Here is a 19,327-nt window from a genome sequence, read left to right on the forward strand (position 1 = left end):
TTAACACCAATTCCCAGGTAAAAGGTCCAGCAGGTGGATGGATATTCTAACATTTTGGGTCTTTGACAGGTGACAACACTAGGCCACCTCAGGCTCATCCAACCCTAAGTATCTAAGATCCCTTGTTCAGAAGCAATTAGGGATGATTGCTACAGATTCGGCTTTTACCCTTTCTACTGCGTTTGTGCCGTAATATGCTAAAGAGACTTCCTGAATCACAACAAACCAATCAGCATTTGAAGAGATGCAGTGGATGAGTGTAAAGTTCAGGTAGAGAAGGGTGAAGGCAAGAAATTCTCCTGTAGAAAGCCTGGAGGCAGAGGACAGTCTAAAGGTTTCTGCAGGGGTAGACTTCTGACAGTGGTTTGTAGCCTTTTACATGGGAGTTTATCCGCGTGATTGTCCCCTTCGGCTCTTAAAGCAGCCACTGTCCCACATGGAATTTACTTCTGGCTGCTGCTGACAAAACAGGAAGTGATTAGAATCCAATGTTTTTTTCGGCTTTCTGAACTTCAGGCGTTTAAAAAACAAGTTTTAGCAGTGGATTTACGGCTTTACTTTTCCACCTCTGGTTCTTACAAAACAACACCGTAGGGGTTAAAGTCGCAGCGCCAAGTCCTGTACAAATGACTGACGTAATAATGAGATTTGCACACCAGCCTTGAGTGACTGATAAATTCAAAGCAGGGTTTTTGTTTCTTGTCTTTCTTTCTTTCTTTCTTTCTTTCTTTCTTTCTTTCTTTGTGTGTGTGCAAGGGGAGGGAGGATAGGAATTGGTGGAAGTCAGGAGGAAAAAAAAAAGGGGAACTGGGAAGAAAAGGAGGGGGAAGTTAAAACTTCCTTCCTTCTCTGTCTTCCATCAGAAAGCCAAACATGGCATCTTCCATGAGGAGCTTGTTTTCTGACCACAACAGATACGTTGAATCTTTTCGGAGGTTTCTCAACAGTTCCACGGAACACCAGTGCATGCAGGAATTCGTGGACAAGAAGCTGCCAGGCATAACAGCAAGGTAACAAAAAAGGACGTTTTTGTCCAAGAGACAAGCCTCTGCCCGCTTGTGCTCAGTGATAGATGGGGGAGCCCAACCCTGCAGGCTGGGCCCCGGCTAAGGAGCTTCAGACAGCAGCCCCCCCCCCCGCCCCCTGCTCGCCCCCCGCTCGCCCCCCCTGCTCGCCCCCCTGCGCCCCTTCTCCCGGGTGCTTTAGTGAGACGCCTGCTTCCCACGTTCAAAGGCTCAGATTTGTGCAGCGTTTCCAGCTGCGCGAAGATAAGCGTTAACCATTTGAAGGCACACATCCACGTTCATTTGGGAAAAGATACCAATCTTTGAGCTCAGATTTTTCAGCCCTCCAGATTGTACGCCTCAAAAAAGTCCCAAACGCGGAGTCTAGTAGCCTTGTCCTTAGAACAAAATATAAATAAGTGCCAACTACTGTTTGTTCCTGAGGATTGAGGGGTGGGTGCTTCTCAGTTTTCCTAATATCCATTTAAATTCATTTCCTTATCCGTCCTTATAGTTATCGCTTTCAAAAAAAATAGTATTTTCCTTTCAACTTAATATTAGCAATGTGGTTCTTTAAAAAAAAGAAGCAGCATTTTCCCATTATCAGTGAAACTCACTAGTTCCTATCCTTCTTGCAGACCCTTTTTTTTTTTTTTTGGTGATTAATGTGTTCAATTTGTGCCAGAGCTGATAAGCATTACGAGAGTAAAAGATTCCACATGCTAAAGATAATCAAATCACCTATCTAGGGGTGGATTGCTGTAACTTACTCTGCTTCAGGAAATAATGATAGAAAACTGGGAAGAAATGACTGACTGTGGATCCAATTTACAACAGCAAAGAAAACTGATACTTTATCTTTTGCTGGATTTCTCTATTGTAGGCCTGAAATTCTTTCACCAGTACAGTACCTCTGACTGATGAAAGCAGGCATTGTTGGATGTGTATGGAATTCTATTTCCTTTTCTATTTTTCATGGTTAGTTTCTTAATTTTTTTTAAAATAGAGTGTTATATAATTTATTAATAGTAAGTAATGAAACAATGATGCCAAAAATCAAAGCATACAGCAAATATAGATAACTTCTTATCCAGGAACTAGTAATTTACTTCTTTGGGTCTTTTGAAGTACTAAAGGTCTGTGTTCATGTCTGTAGCTTATCCAGACCCTTGGTTTTCTTCAGTCATCAGTGGTTCAAAGAGGCATCATGGATGCATATAACATAATGAATGATATCATCTCCTTCATGGTATACACAATCTGTTTGGAAATATCAATTGTAGAATTTTTGAAAGACTGAAGAACTTTCAAAGGCATAACCAAATTTGCATTGCCCTGCAAATGCCCTGGGCTCCTAGCCCAAGTCAATCCCATCACTGACTCCTACTCTTTAGAAGCAACCAGTTTCAACATTCTGAAATATTTTTGTTGCTTCTTATGAAATTTTCTTTCCTAATTCTAAATAACATGTTATTCTTCTCTTTCTTAATTTACTGTATTAAAATAGCTAAATAAGCATCTACATTTCTTCCCCTATCATGTCAGCATATTTATGTCAAAATTTTGGGTTCAATAATTTGAATGTTTTCATCATTTTGCCTGTGTACATAATATACATAATTGAATGATGTGTTATATGCTACATTCACATTTCCTTTCAGGTACTTTTTGTTTTTCCTAGAGTTAACTATTGTTTTGATTTTAGTTTCTTTTCTTAGTTTTCCTTATACCTATCACTACTTGTACCCCAAGCAGAAGTATTAATCTCCTCTCAACATAGTCCAACAGATCAAGTCATCTGTCAATTTCTTCCCATGGGTACATCTTTTCTGGAGCTCTCTGTCCATCTTTTCTAGTCTGCAGTGATTTGTTGGTGGTCTGCTACACAATTATTATTATTATTATTTTGCTATACAATTATTGATAAGAGAATTTATTTCAACTTCTAGAAATTCTCTTCCCTCTCTGCAGTATTGGATTCCCTGATTCTGGATCTCATGTTATTGCTTTCTCGGTTTCTTTAGACTTTTCTTCCTCTTCTTCTTTTGTCTTTCCTCTCTTCTTCTCTTTCTTCTACTTCTACTTCTCCTTCTTCTTTTTATTCTCCTTCCCCTTAAAGGACTCCCCAAGAGGGACACCTGCATGGCTCAGCACTTGAGCATCTGCCTTTGGCTCAGGGTGTGATTCTGGGATGGAGCCTCAGGATGGAGTCCCAGGATTGAATCCTGTGTCGGGCTCCCCATGGGGAGCCTGCTTCTCTCCCTGCCTATGTCCCTGCCCTTCTCTCTGTGTCTCTCATGAATAAATAAATAAAAAATATTTTTAAAAGAGCTTCCCAAGAAAGAGTGCATGAAAAGTAAACTTTTTTGAGATTTTGTATGTTTAAGAGTGCCTTCAATCTATGGTCATTTTTATTAGGTAGTAATTTCTATCCTGAAATGATATCAGAAATTTAAAGGTATTTTTCCATTGTCTTTTAGCAATTAGAGTTTCTATTGAGAAATCCAGTGTCCTTCAAATTGCTCATGTTTCATTTGTGATCTTTTTATTTTTTTTTCGTTTTTGTGGTTTTGTTTTTGCTTTCCCTACTTACAAGCTTTAAGGATTTTCTATCTAGTATTCTGAAATTTAAGATGAGTTGTGGTAAGGGACTTTTTCACATATTTTTGTGTGTAGTCCCCTGGGCCATTTCAATCAAGATTCAGACCTTTCAGTTCAGGAAAACTTTGGTATTATTTTATCATCCCTTCCTTCTGTTTTTCTCTTTCTGGAATTTCTATTCATCAAACACCAGACCTTTCGAATTCTCTAATTTTCATATATATCTAAGTTCTACAATTTTATCTTATGGCCTTTATATTATTTTTTACTATTATATTTTTAATTTTTAGGAATTTTTATAGCATCTTGTTCATCTTTTACAGATGTAATACCTTTTTTATCTATTATAAAATTTTCCTCTGCTTTCTGCATGTTTCTTCTGAGTGTTCTTTTTCTGTTTCTTTTGTTCTTTCTCAGGTTAGGGGAGCACCCTAGCTACCTGATATGATGTGATTGTCCATCCAATCAATAATGAAACACAAAAAAGGTGTTCAGATCCTCTTTGTGTATATAAGTGAAGGTTATTGAGTGTGTGAGTCACTGTAGCAATTGGATGTGGGTTTAGCTGTTTGTTAGGAGATTCTCAGATATCAAAAGTATAAGTTTATTCACCAAGATGGTTTGTTTCCCTGGGGGAAACAATCCCCATCTGGAAGTGAAGGGTGGGATGGAGAGAGTTCCAGTATATAGCTATACGTAATAAAGTTTGTTGTTGTTATATGTAACACATTTAGATCATTGACTAGAAAATAGTAAATTTTCAATAATTCTTTTTTTAAATTTTTATTTATTTTATGATAGTCACACACACACAGAGAGAGAGAGAGAGAGAGAGACATAGGTAGAGGGAGAAGCAGGCCCCATGCACCGGGAGCCCGACGTGGGATTCGATCCGGGGTCTCCAGGATCGCGCCCTGGGCCAAAGGCAGGCGCCAAACCGCTGCGCCACCCAGGGATCCCAAATTTTCAATAATTCTTAATCATAATATATGAAATGGGATCATAACAGTGTCTAATTCATAGAAGAATTGTGAAGACTCAAAGAGTCAAATCACTTAGCTGTGGCTGACATAATAATAATTGCTAACATATGTTGAGTGCTTGTCATATGCAGACACATTTCTAAGAGATATACATGAATTAAATAATTTGATCCCCACAACTCCTCCTTAAACTAGATACTATTATTACAATTCTATCTAGTAGGTGATATTATTATCCTATTTCATAGGTAATAAAGATGCAGAGAAATTAAATAACTTGCTTAAGGTAATATATTGGTAGGCTGGGATTTCAATCTTGGTGCTGCGCTCCATAGCTTCACTATACTATCTACAAATATAAAAGCAGTTTTAAGAATTAACCAAGAGCATAGATAGGGATGGGTGTATGATTATGAGTGGGAAGAAAATTAGAACTAAGAAAGGCAACTCATTTATGTTTCCTTGACTCTATCCTTTCCAGTTTCTGTAAGAACTTTGCTTCTATCTCTGTCTTTGTTCTGCTACTCTGTACAGGCTTTTTCATTTCAAAAGAAAAAAAACAAGCTAAAGTTCAGATAAACAAACACCACTCTTTCAGTTCCTGTTTCTGCTTTTCCCTTCTCTTTCATTCTATTCCAACAATCTCTAGATCTTCTTCCTCTTTATTCAGTTTTAATCCCCCTGCCATCTGACTTCTGCCCTCAGCTATCCTTTAAAACTATTATCAAAGATATTCATATTCAAATTCAATGAAGATGATTCCTCTTTATTTTTTGGTAGTGCACTCTGCTACTAATGGCTTTCTCTTTCTCTAATTCTGTCTCTCTGAGCTCTGCTGTTTTCCTCTCTGTCCCCTTTGCCTGTTCCTCATAATCCAGTGACTTTTAAAACTTGGCATTGCATCATCTTCCCACTGCTCATCTAATTCTTTGCAATATGCTTGGGTGATAGAATCTAGTCTCCTAGTTTTGATCATAACTTTATGATACTAATTCTCCAGAATACATCATTGACCCTGATCTATCTCCCACTCAAGTTAAATCTTGCATATCCAAATGTCTGTAGAATTCAGATTTATTAAAAAAAAGACAAAACAAAACACACCCTGTCAAAACACACACCTGCCATCAAACTATATTATCCAGCTTCCTTTTTCTCTCCATACTTTATGCAGTCATCGAAGTTGGAAGTTAGACACTCATTGTGCACTCCTTTTTCTAATACTCTCCCCCCTTTTATTAACATCAATCAGAAGCAAGTCCTACTGTTACCTCCCAGTCCATCAATCCCATTCCATTTCTAGTGCTAGAACCATAATACTGGGCTCTATTTTTAAAAATTTTTTTGATAAATTTGATATACAATATAGTTTCAGGTGTTAAACATAGTGATTCCACAATCATATACACTACAAAATGCTCACCACAGTAAGTGTAGTTATTGTTTATCACCATACAATATTACAGCATTATTCACTATATTCCTTATCTTGTATATATATCCCCATAGCTTATTTATTTTATAACTGGATGTTTGTACCCTTTAAACTCCTATGCTTATTTCACCCATCGCCTCACCCTCCTCCCTCTGGCAGCCACCAGTTTTCTGTATTTATGAATCTGTCTCTGTTTTTGTTGTTGATGATGATAGTTTTGTTTTTTAGATCTGACATATTTGTGAAATCATGTGGCATTTATCTTACTCTGTCTGACTTATTTCACTTAAAATAATGTTCTCTAACTCCATCCATGTTGTCACAAGTGGCAAGATCTCATTTTTTTTGTGAGAGTAATATTCCACTGTGTATGTATATCACATCTTTCTCCATTCATCCATTTCACACTTAGGTTGCTTCTATATCTTGGCTATCATAAATAATGGTTCAATAAACATAGGGGAGCATGTATCTTTTTTGGGGGGCATGTATCTTTTTGTTTAAGCATATATCTTATGTTTTTATTCTCTTTGGGTAAATATTCAAAAGTGGAATTGCTGGATTGTGTGGTATTTCTATTAATTTTTTAGGAACCTGTTTTCCATACTGTTTCCACTGTTTTCCATATGGGTTGCACCAATTTACATTCTCACCAAAAGTGTACCAGAGTCCCCCTTTCTCTGCACCATCACCAACACTTGCTATTTTTTATCTTCTTAATACTACCCATCATGACTTGTGTGAAGTAATATCTCATTGTGATTTTCATTTGCATTGCCTTTTTAGTGATGTTGACTATCTTTTCATGTGTCTGTTGGTCATCTGTATGTTCTCTTGGGGAAAATGTCTATTCGGGTCCTCTGCCCATTTTTAATTGGATTTTATTTTCTTTTTTACTGTGTGTGTGTGTGTGTGTGTGTTGAGTTGTAGGAGTTCTTTATATATCTTAGATGTTAACCCTTTATTGGATATATCATTTGCACATATCTATTCCATTTATTAGGTTGTCTTTTGTTTTGTTGTGGTTTCCTTTGCCATGAAAAAGCCTTTTAGTTTCATGTAGTCTCAGCTGTTTATTTTTGTCTTTGTTTCCCTTGCTTGAGGAGACAGATCCAAAAATATCTTTCTAAGGCTCATGTCCAAGAGTTTATTATCTATGTTTCCTTTTAGGATTTTTATGGTTTCCTGTCTCACATTCAGGTCTTATTTATGGTTTGAGAATGTGGGCCAGTTTCATTCTTTTGCATGTAGTTATCCAGTTTTGCCAGCACCATTTATTGAAGAGACTGTCTTTTTCTCATTTTGTATTCTTTTTTTGCTTGTTTTAAGATTTGTTTGAGAGAGAGAGAGAGAGAGAGAGAGAGAGAGAGAGAGAGAGAATGAGCAAGTAGAGAGAGGGGCAGAGGGAGAGAATATTTCAAGCAGGCTCTTTGCTGACAGTGGAACCCAAAATGGGGCTCAATATCACAACCCATGAGATTATGACCAAAGCTGAACCAAGAGTCAAATGCTTAACTGTAAGCCACCTGGCACCCCCTCATTAAATATTCTTGACTCCTTTGTCATAGATTAATTGACAGTATAAGCTTGGGTTTATTTTGGGGCTTACTATTCTGTTCATTGATCTATGTGTCTGTTTTTGTGCCAGTACCTTACGTTTTTGATGACTTCCACTTTGTAATATAGTTTGAAATCTGGGATTGAGATAACTCTAGCTTTATTCTTTTTGTCTCAAGATTGCTTGGGCTATTTGAAGTCTTTTGTGGTTCCATAAAAGATTTTAGGATAATTTGTTCTAGTTCTATGACAAACACTATTGGTATTTTGATATAAATTACATTAAATCTATTGATTGCTTTGGGTTGTATGGAAATTTTAACAGTATTAATTCTTCCAATTCATAAGCATGGCATAGATTTTCATTTATTTTTGTTCCTTTAATTTCTTTCATCAGTTTTATAGTTTTCAGAGGATAGGCCTTTCACTGCCTTATTTTTATTTATTCCAAGGTATTTTATTTTTCTTAATGCAGTTGTAAATGAGATTGCTTTCTTGATTTCTCTGTTAGATGTGTATTAGTGTATAGAAATGGAACAGATTTTTGTATATTAATTTTGGATCCGCAACTTTACTGAATAGATTTTATACATTTAACAGTTTTTTAGTGAGTCTTTAGGGTTTTATACATATAGAATCATGTCTTCTATGAATAGTGACAGTTTCCTTACCAATTTGGACACCTTTTTTTCTCTTTTTCTTACCTGATTGCTTTGGCTAGGATTTCAGTACTATGTTGAACAAAAGTGGTAAGAGTGGACATCCTTGTCTTGTTCCTGACCTTAAAGGAAAAGCTTTTCACAGGAATATGATACAAGCTGTGGGGTTTGGCTTTTCCTGTTTGGCCTTTGTTATGTTAAGGTATATTCCCTCTAAGCCCATTCTGTAGATGTTCAATTTTGTCAAATGCTTTTTTACATCTAATGACATGATCATATGATTTTTGTCCTTCATTTTGTTAATGTGGTATATCACATTGATTAGCAGATATTGAATCATCCTGTATCCCAGAATAAATCCTACCTGATTATGGTGAATGATCCTTTTAATGTGTTGTTGAATTTGGTTTCTAATATTTCATTGAGAATTTACACATCTATGTTGGATATTGGTCTGTAATATTTTTAAACAATTTTGTTTATTTATTCACGAGAGACAGAGACATAGACAGAGGAAGAGCAGGCTCCTTGGAGGGAGTCCAATGTGGGACTTGATCCCAGGACCAGGATCACGCCCTGAGCCAAAGGCAGATGCTCAACTGCTGAGCCACCCAGGCGTCCCTGTAATTTTTTTTTTGTATCTTTATCTGTTTTTGATATCAGAGTAATGCTGGCACCATAGAATGAATTTGGAAGTGTTACTTCCTCTTCCATTTTTTGGAATAGTTTGGGAAGAATAGGTATTAACTCTTTCTTAAATGTTTGGTAGAGTTCTCCTGTGAATCCATCTGGTCCTGGAATTTTGTTTATTGGAGGTTTTTTGATTATTGATTCAATTTTATCAATAGTAATCTGCCTATTCAGATTTTTCTATTTATTCCTGATTCAGTTTTAGGAGAATGTATTTTTCTAGGAATTTATCCATTTCTTCTATTTCTCAGTATATAATTTGTTAGTATATAATTTTTCATAGTAGTTTCTTATAAGCCTTTGTATTTCTATGGTGTCAGTTTTAACTTCTCTTTCATTTCCAATTTTGAGTTCTCTCTCTGCTTTTCTTAATGAATATGACTAAAAGTTTATGAATTGTTTCTTTTCAAAGAACCAGCTCTTCATTTCACTGATCTTTCCTATTGTTTTTTAAGTCTTTATTTCATCCAGTTATTTCCTCTCTGATCTTTATGACTGACTTCCTCCTCCTAACTTTGAATTTCATTTATTCTTTTTTCCAGTCTTTTAGGTGTATAATTAGATTATTTGAGATTTTTGTTGTTTCTTAGGTAGACCTACATCACTATAAATTTCCCTCTTAAAATTGCATTTATTGCAACCCAAACATTTTTACTGGTGGTTTCCATTTTTATTTGTTTCCTGTTTTTTTGTTGTTGTTGTTGTTTCCTCTTTGATTTTTTAGTTGACCCATTGGATTTTTACTAGCATGCTGTTTAGCCTCCATGGTTTTTATCCCCCATTTTTTTCTTGTAATTGATATCTAGTTTCATATTGTTGCGATCAAAAAAGATGTTTGATATAATTTCAGTTCTCTTAAGTTTATTGATACAAATTTTACAGCCTAACATGATCCATCTTAGAGAATGTCCGTGTGCACTGGAAAAAATGTGTATTCTGATTTTGAATGGAATGTTCTGTGTATATCTGTTAAGTCCATCTGATCTAACGTGTTTTTCAAAGCCACTATTTGCTTATTAATTTTCTGCCAGGATGTTCTATCCGTTGATGTAAATGGGATGTAAAGTTCCCTACTATTATTATATTACTGTTAACTTCTTTATGTATGAAAACATTTGCTTTATATATTTAGGTGCCTATATATTGGGTGAATAAATATTTACAATTATTATTATTTTTTTTAATATTTACAATTAATTGTTTTTGTAGTTCTTCTCTCTTTTCTTTTCCTCTAGCTTTATTGTGATGTGATTTAATTTTTCTTCAGTGTAATGCTTGGATTCCTTTCTCTTTATTTTTTGTGTATCTATTATAGGTTTTTGGTTTGTGGTTACTGTGAGGTTCCTATATAGTATCCTATGTATATAGCAGTCTATATTAAGTTTATAGTTGCTCAAATTCAAACACATTCTAAAATAAAAACATTTTTACCTCCCCCTCTATGTTTTATGTATATGATGTCACTTTTTTTCCTTTCCTAATTTTCTTACTTTTACTTATGACTTTGTCTTTTCCAGGTACATAAGTCCCTTTAACATTTCTTGTGAGTCTAGTTTAGTGGTGATGAACTGCTTTAATTTCTGTTTTTCTGGGAAACTCTTTATCTCTCCTTTCTATTCTAAATGTTAATATTGTAGGTAGAATACTCTTGATTGTAGGTTTTTTTTTTTCCTTCAGCACTTTGAATATATAATTTCACTACTTTCTGGCCTAGAAAGTTTCTGGTGACAAATCAGTTTTATAGCCTTTGGATTTCCTCTTACATAACTGTTTTCTTTTCTCTTGCTGCTTTTAGGATTTTCATATTATCTTTAATTTTTGGCATTTTAATTATTATGCGTCTTGGTATAGATCGCCTCTGATTCATCTTGTTTGGGGCTCTCTGTGACTCCTGGAACTGTTTCCTCCTACAGGTTGGTGAAATTTTCAGCAATTATTTCTTCAAGTAAGTTTTCTGTCCCTTCTTTTCCTTCTGGCACTCCTGTAATACAAATGTTAGTACATTTAATATATATTAGTCCCTTAACTTATCCTCATTTTTTGAAAATTCTTTTTGCTTTTCAGCTTGGGTGCTTTTCACTATCCTGACTTCAGATTGCTGATCTTTTCTTCTGCATCCTCTAACATGCTGTTGATTTCCTCTACTATATTTTTCATTTTAGTTATTGTATTCATCAGCTCTGATATTTTTTATTTTACATTTTATGTCTCTTCGCTGAAGTTCTCATGGAGTTCATCCACTCTTCTTCCAAATCTGGTGAGCATCTTTATAAACATTACTCTCATTTTTTTTCATCAGGTACCTTGCTTATCTGTTTTATTTAGTTCTTTTTCTGATGTTCTTTCTTGTTCTTTTGTTTGGACCATATTCCTGTGTCTTTTAATTTTATCTGACTCTGTTTATTTCTTTGCATTAGTTGGTCTTATAGTCTTGAAAGTAGTGGTCTTATGTAGAAGGCATCCTGTGGAGCCCAGTAATGCAATGTCTCCATTTACCAGGACCAAGTGCTCCAGGAGTGTCCCCTGTGTGGGCCATATGTGCCCTCCTGGTGTGACCAGGCTGCAACTGCTATGGACACTATGGGTGGAGATGGCCCACAGCCTGGCTAGCTGAAAGAACAAGCTATAGCCTCTATGAACTTGCTGATCAGTGGTGTGAGCTCCCAACACAGCTGGCAGAAAGGCCCAGCCAGAATTACTGCAGGTATACTGATGGCTAGGGCTGCTCTTCAGTATCTTCAGTGTAGAAATCACTTTAAAGGGCCACTGGTTCCAGATAGCACTGTCTTCTGGGTGTGATGGTATAGGAGCTGCTTTGGAGCACTGCCTGCTGGGGTATGTTTGCAGGGGCATGCTGAGAAGAGCAAGTGGTAGATGGAGAGTGTCAACATTGACTCCTACCAGCATCCAGCTAGCTGGACTGAAAAAGGGCAAGGAAAATTATGTCTTCCAGGATTTCCATTCCTGTAGAAAGCTTCTTAGATCCCTGCCCCTCCAGTTCAAAAAGTCAATAAATTTCCTCCTTATATGTCCAGGTACTTTTCAAACTTTTGTTTCTGTACTGGGTGTCTGATGGAGTGATATTGTGTGCTGGCCTTTTAAGAGCAGAGTCTCAGTTTCCTGTGGCTTGGCTCTCCCAGAGTTTGTTCCTGCTGATTTTCAAAGCCACATGTTATGAAGGTTTGTCTTCTGGTACAGGTTCCTATGACAGAGGGTGCCTCAGATGGGGCTTCATCCCCTCACCTCTTAGGCAGGATCTCTATGCCTCTAATATCCTTCCAGCCTATAGTTGCCATTCTGGGGCCTTGGTTCCTACTACATCTCTATCTAAGATACTCTTCTTGATATGGCTCTGTCTTTAGCTGTGGAAAATCTGTTCTGCTACTCTTCAGGTTGTTTTCAGGTGAGTTGCATTATATGTCATTGTGGTCTCAGTGTGTCTGTGGGAGGAGATGAGCTAAGGGTTCTTCTACTCTGCCACCTTTCCCTTCTCTTAATACTGGGGTTTATTATCTTGCATTTTAACTTGAGAGCAAAGTAGTGTTTTATTCATTTTTATATCCCCAATGCTAAATATAGATGTATAATAAATATTTAATAAACATTTATTCATTGAAAGGAAGTTAGCAAGAAAGAAGGAAGGCAGATATACAGCATGAATCACCTTAACCTTTCTCCCATCTTTAATGAATGGCTTATTAGATCACTAGACTCAAAGGCCCACTTTTTGTGATCTTGTTTTCTAATCATGAAACAAATGGCATTTCCTATCTCGGAACTGTTTATAATGCTGTTTCTAAAAGTCTCCCAGTTCAAAACCAGTAACGAGTGGAACTATTTTCTAAAGATTTCTAAACACAGCAGTGTAACCACTAACATGAGTGTGACCTTTCATGTTGGCCTAGTTTTTGTTCACTAAAATTTTAGTTTGTTCTCTTTAACTAGACTTGATAATCAGATTTTACAAAGCACATAGCACAATTTTCTTAAACTACATATTTTTTTTTCAGGATTGGTGATAGAAAATCAGAAATTAAGATTCTAAGCATTGGCGGAGGTGCAGGTATGAATAATACATTTTTAAAATTTGTATTTCATTTGAAACATCATGCTGTTTGATGGCAATATTGTTCATTCTTTAAGAAAACTATTTTTCTTTGCTCTTGGAAGAGATTAGCTTATTAAAACTAGTAAGAGTAGTAACATTTCAACTAAGATTAAGGGCCCCCATACTTTTATAACATTTAGGACTTAAGCCCTTATTTGTATCTGAAATATGGATAAGAAGTGGCTTTTTAATACTTTTTCATAAATGGAAAAATATATGGTAATTTTGAGGGTAACTTTTATCCAAAATGATTCAAGTTTTCACAGTAAAGGAAAATTTCATATGACATTCCTTAAGCATGTGCCACTGAAGTGTGGACTGCTTGCTGGTTTGCAAACTGTCATTGTCCAGGAGGAGGGAAGAAGCATGTACCAGAATGTAAATCAGTATACAGCTCCTTCATTGAGAAACTATTGCTATGGGGGAAAAATATGTTTAATGACGTAGTTAATTTATATCCTTGTGGCTCCACTCTTTGAGTTACACTGACCCAAACCATTCCCTTCCTGTGATTCAGTTCCCAAACTGCCCTCCAAACATTCAACACACTCCCAAGCCCACTTTTATAAGCACTTCATTGATCTCACTCCTCTTAGAGCTGTGTTTTTACCCTAGAAGAAAATGGGAAATCTGAAAAGGCAGATTGATGTGGGTGTAGTTTCTGACTCTACCATTAGAGTGTGAAAATTTGTGACCGTGGCCAGAACATAAACTTCTGTTTGCTCATCAGTAAAATGGAAACAATGAATTATATCTCATAGAGTTGTAGTGAGAACTACATAGATAACATTTATATCATGCTTAGCACATTGTTACTGCTCCTGTAAGGTAAAGGCTGGTCCCTTCTTCAAAAATAAAACAAAAAATTTAATCTGCAGATTTCACCTGGTATCAAACTCCTGAGTACTGTTTGTTTTATTTTTAAATTGCTAGTCATCTGAAGATCTGAGTTATAATATTAATATGTAAAATATAGTCAATACATTACTTATATATTTGTATCTTTCTTTCATTATTTTCTTTTGACTGAGTGATGGCTTAGTTATAATGCCAAGTGGTAATGGCTTGGGTTTCTCAAGTATAAGAATCTAATGACATATGAACAAGTTAAATTGTGACCCATGTGAAATGTGAACACAAAGCTAAGAGCTCTCTAATGGAATAGAATCACTTGTTTTTAATGTAATCATTTGTTCTTTTTTTTTCATACAATATACTGTGACATGATGTAATGAGGGCTAACTCTTTAAAATAATTTTTACTTATTATCATCTTCCACCAAGAAAACAGAAACCAGAAAGGACAAATAATGAAGGATACTGTCATGAATAATATAGAGATTGTTAAAGCTAAAATATCCTATCATTGCTTACTGATATTCCAAGTCCTAAGAATTATAAAAGTAAATTCATTCAACCAAGACTGTCCTTTCCAGTGAGTTTTACATATGAGTTTCAGGCACCCAACAGACTACGAGACCATCATTGATAGTGTCATTTGTGCTTGGACAAGAAGAGAAGCCCTACAAGGAAAAGTAATTAAAAACAATCTCTATCATGGCCAAGTTAATTGACCTTTTAATATAAAGTTAATTGAATTTCTAATGTAAATTTATCCAGATGCTTATAAGCTATCTAGAGAAAGGAACATTTGGCCTGCACAGTGATTCCTTACATAAAGGTGCACATAGTAACTAATATAGAGAACTTATCAAAACAAAGGAAGCAACACTTGGAATTTTTCTGACTGAGCCCTAACATTGTATTAATGACAGGCTCTGCCTTGGAGAGAATATGGGTATCCTTTAAGGTTACTCTGCATGAGAAATTGATCAAAAATATAAGAAGAACTCCAAGGGAAATTCAATCTATAGATACTTAGCATTCTCTGCTCAAATAAGTAAGCTACATGAAATCAAAATTTATTTATTTGAAATTCGTAGGTCTACATATTCCTGGCATGAAAGAGCAGTGATTTATAATAGGACCCCATTTAGTCAGTTTGGGTGCTCACATACAAACTGGGACTTGCTTATCTGATAACCTGTTATTGCCTAACAGCAAGCACTGTGAAGAAGAACAATATATTACTATACAATGAGGAACTCCCTATCTTTGCCTTATGGTTTCTCCACATGTTCTATAATCTATAGCATGCCTGAGAGTTTTTGCATTATCCTGTGACTTCAGTATCCTTTCCAGTCAGTCACCGAACTCCAATCTATGGCAAATTAGGCCATTGGCCCTATCTAGTACTTTCACTTAGCTCCCATAATATATTTTACAAAGTTCTACTTCCTTCTTAGCTTATGGACCTCTTTGGTTTCACCTTGTAAATGGTCTCCTCCTGGTTGTCCACACCTGCAGATCATTATCTGCACATCTTTGGTGCAAATATTTCCTCCATTCATAATAGTGCTACCTACCACTTCTCCCCATTACAACAACAACAAAACAACAACAACAACAAAATCAAAAGCAAACAAACTAAAAACTTCTCTAAATGAAATTGCTGCTTTTATCACTTAGTGTTCATGTTCTTTGTCAGCTTATTTGAATTTCTTCTCAGAAACATGAGCAGGGGGTTGGTTACCAATGCACCCTTTATGTTTTCTGCTTCTTTTCTGTAGAGGTTGGTGTTTGTGTGGAGAGAGATTCCACCATTTAAAAAAGAATATAAGACTTTTGAAAAAGGTGTCTGACAATTCAGTTCACAAACTGAACAATTATTAGGGCTCTGGGCAGTTCAAAAAGGAAACTCATGGCAAACTTTTTAATGTGATCTTTAATCTAACACATCAATAAAATACAATTGATAAACAGCACTGCTATCCATATATTATATATTTAATGTTAGGAAAATGTATGAAATAAATATGTGACCCCAAAAATGAAGGAGAGGACATCAATGAAAAACATCATGTAGCTTTTATACAGCTCAGACTGGTAAGTGTGAAGTTGTGTCGTGTTGCATGAGTTTGTGCTTCAATGAAACACGAAACAACTGGAATTGTTTTATTCAAGGTCTTGAAGTACTATATTTATTTTAGCAGTTGCTTTCAGATAATGAGAACAATTGCATTGTCTTCTAAGTCTCATAGAATATGCTTTTTGGTTCATCCTCAGTACTGATACTTCCTAAAATTAAACCACCCAATGGGGTTTCATTATTACTTGATGTTTAATGAATATTGTCTTTATGCTACCTGGTACATAAATAAAAAGAAATCCGTGGGATCTCTGGGTGGCTCAGCAGTTTGGTGCCTGCCTTTGGCCCATGGCATGATCCTGGAGTCCCGGGATTGAGTCCTGCGTCGGGCTCCCTGCATGGAGCCTGCTTCTCCCTCCTCCTGTGTCTCTGCCTCTCTCTCTCTCTCTCTCTCTCTCTCTCTCTCTCTCTCTCTGTTTCTATCATAAATAAATAAATAAATAAATAAATAAATAAATAAATAAATAAATAAATCTTAAAAGAAACAAATCCATATTCTTTTTGGTAAAGGAGAATGGTAGTAATTTACAGTGCACGCATTTATGCCCAGAAAAATGTTCCAGGAGGCAGTAATGGGTAATGTGCTCTCCTTGCTCCGGGCTCTGCTTAAAGAAATCTGCTATACTGTTCAGTTCATATGTTCAAATGCCAGAAAGTTTTATAAGGATTAGACAAGATAACTCAAATAATCTTATTTTATCCAGCTTTCTATGTCTATTTTTATTAACCTTTTGTGTACTGACTCAATTGCCATAACATATATAATAGTATATAGGTTTACAGATAATTTTTAAAAATGTATTGATTTATTTCAGGGGGAAGGGATAGAAGGAGAGGGAGAGAAAATTCCCAGGTAGACTCTCTGCTAAGCACAGAGCCTAATGCAGGGCTCAATTCCAGGACCCTGAGATCATGAGTTGAGGTGAAATCAAGAGTCAGACACATAATCAGTTGAGCCACCCAGGAACCCTCATAGATAATTCCTAATCAACTGAAGCAACTCACATATGAAATACAGGTAATATGAACCCTCTCATGACATCTTTTTGGTAATAATTTTGCTCACATATAGTGAGAACAATTAGGTGGTTTTCTTGTTCTGCAACATATAGACATCAGTGTTCCTACTAAGATTAGAAAACAGAAAAGAGTTTAGAAACCATCAACATCTCATTTTACAGAAAAGAAGCCTGAGAACCACCAAGGCAGAACAAAAGCCAGTCCTCTTGACTTTAGTCCAGTTCAACAGATTGTATGAAGCAAATATAAAAGTTAATAAGTGACTTGGAAAAGGAGATATTAAATACTAAGTAATAACCGGCTATTTGAAAATCTAATCTTTTAGATTATTCATTCTGTCTCTGTTCATAATGACATGCTAAGGTGACACAGAAGTTTAATTTTCTAAACTAATTGGATAGAAGTGAAGCAAATATAATTAGGGCAGGAACTGAAAGAGCCAGTGTGTCAAATTTAAAAGCCAGGAGGTGGTAGGAAGCAAAGGTTAATGTTTTTCAGTGGTCCAGAGTAAGCTAACAGTTTATATCAGCAAATTGGGAATGACTGGGAAAATTCAGAGAATTAGGGGACATATATATGTTCCCCTAATTAGGGGACATGTATATATACATATCAACATGAAATATCTGATGATAGAAATAAGCACATTCAATATTTTTTTCTGGACCAAAAAAGGAAATATATATAAGTGCTTATTCCTATCATCAGATATTTCATGTTGATCTAACTACAGAATATTTACCCTTAAAGAACCAATGGTTGTAAGAGAGAAAGATTTTTTGAGTCAATATTACAACTCACTGATCAAACTTGTCCAGAAATGAAAGCACACATCTTGAGAGATAAGGCTCTAGGAGTCAGCATAGACTAGAAAAATACTTTTCAGATATGCTATGGAAAGGACTTAGACATTTTTTTTTGTATGTTGGGGCCAATAAAGGTGCTCTTACTCCAGAAAATCTATGGCCTCATGATTAACCTTCTAGAAAGAGGTAGCCATTTCTCCAGAGTGGTATGACTAACACCATGTTTGCCTATACTAAGGAAGTGGAATTCAAATGGGACTTCTAGATATGTATGTAAATTTTAGTCTGTATTCTAATTGCTTATAACTTGAAATGAGTTAATACTATTTTACTCATGTACAGCATACTAGCAGTTACTCTATTATTAGAGGTATATGGACTCTACAGATTCATGTGTGGCATGCTAGCAGCTACTCTATTATTAGAGACTGATTCACTAATTTATAGAATTCAGGACTGTCTACTTTGGGTAATCATAGTTTGGGGTCTCAGAAAGTTTTGTTAAAGGCATTCATAATGATATTAAAATACATATAATTTTAACAAAATAGTTTACTCCATTGTATTTAAAACTTTCAAGTGAAGTGGAAGTATTATTAACAACAAATATATTACCAATTTGAGAGAAACAAGCATAATGCTACAACATTGAAATCATTGTCATTAAAACCAGAGTAAACAAGACTGTTTTGGCTAATTCAATAAGGATTTAAACAGGAAAACAGGATAATGAGCAGAGTGAAGAAGAAACTACCATTATTTGTAGATTAAATGACTGTATACACAGAAAAGCAAATAAACTCAGTTGCACAGCCTTAGAATTCATAAGAATGCAGTAATGGCTTGATATAGGTAAAACAGATAAAAAGCAATATGACATATGCACATTTTTTTGTTAACATATGAGTTTTTCATTCACAGTTTTGAGTATCTGCAAGGTATTTGGAAACCTTAGCATGTGGTTATCTGCAATTTTGCTGAAGGAAAAATTTGTATCTTGTCAGTTCTTATGACAGTTTTGGGACAAACTCTTAATTAGTGAATAAGGTTCCACTTAACATTTACTATTAAATAAAACTTTGTGATTTAATATGCATCCTCATGCAACCTTGGTGTAAGGGGTCTGTTGTCATCTTCATTTTACAGATGATGAACCTATTTGTTTGGTTATTAATTATATTTAATACAAAAATAAGCAACCTATTTGAAGAAAAGTTCAAATTTTTACTGAGAACAATTTGAGAAGATTTAAAAAGCCAATATATAATACTAATGAAATAACAGTGATACGGAAGCTTTCATGTACAAAAGATAAAGGCATGAAATGAAATGAAATGTTCCTGTAAGTAATGTATCAGAAAAAGTTCTGATATTCATCTAATACACAAAGGTCTGTTCATACTGGCTCTAAAAATACTGATATACTTAATAAATAAATATGTCAATAAAAATACTGACATACTTAGCCACTCCCCT

The 19,327-nt window shown here is 35.4% G+C and overlaps 1 protein-coding gene across 1 annotated transcript in view; it reads left to right on the top strand.

Moving 5' to 3' along the window:
• Positions 1-659: 659 nt before the first annotated feature.
• LOC129495561 (histamine N-methyltransferase) overlaps positions 660-19,327 on the top strand; it is a 51,280-nt gene continuing 32,612 nt past the window's right edge. Inside the window, exons 1-2 of the mRNA XM_055303202.1 lie at positions 660-1,010; positions 12,940-12,992. Coding sequence (XP_055159177.1) covers positions 874-1,010; positions 12,940-12,992 — 190 coding nt within the window. The 5' untranslated portion in view covers positions 660-873. The remainder of the gene's footprint in view (positions 1,011-12,939; positions 12,993-19,327) is intronic.

Source organism: Nyctereutes procyonoides, unplaced genomic scaffold, assembly GCF_905146905.1.
Source record: "Nyctereutes procyonoides isolate TBG_1078 unplaced genomic scaffold, NYPRO_anot_genome, whole genome shotgun sequence".
NCBI classification, from domain to species: domain Eukaryota; kingdom Metazoa; phylum Chordata; class Mammalia; order Carnivora; family Canidae; genus Nyctereutes; species Nyctereutes procyonoides.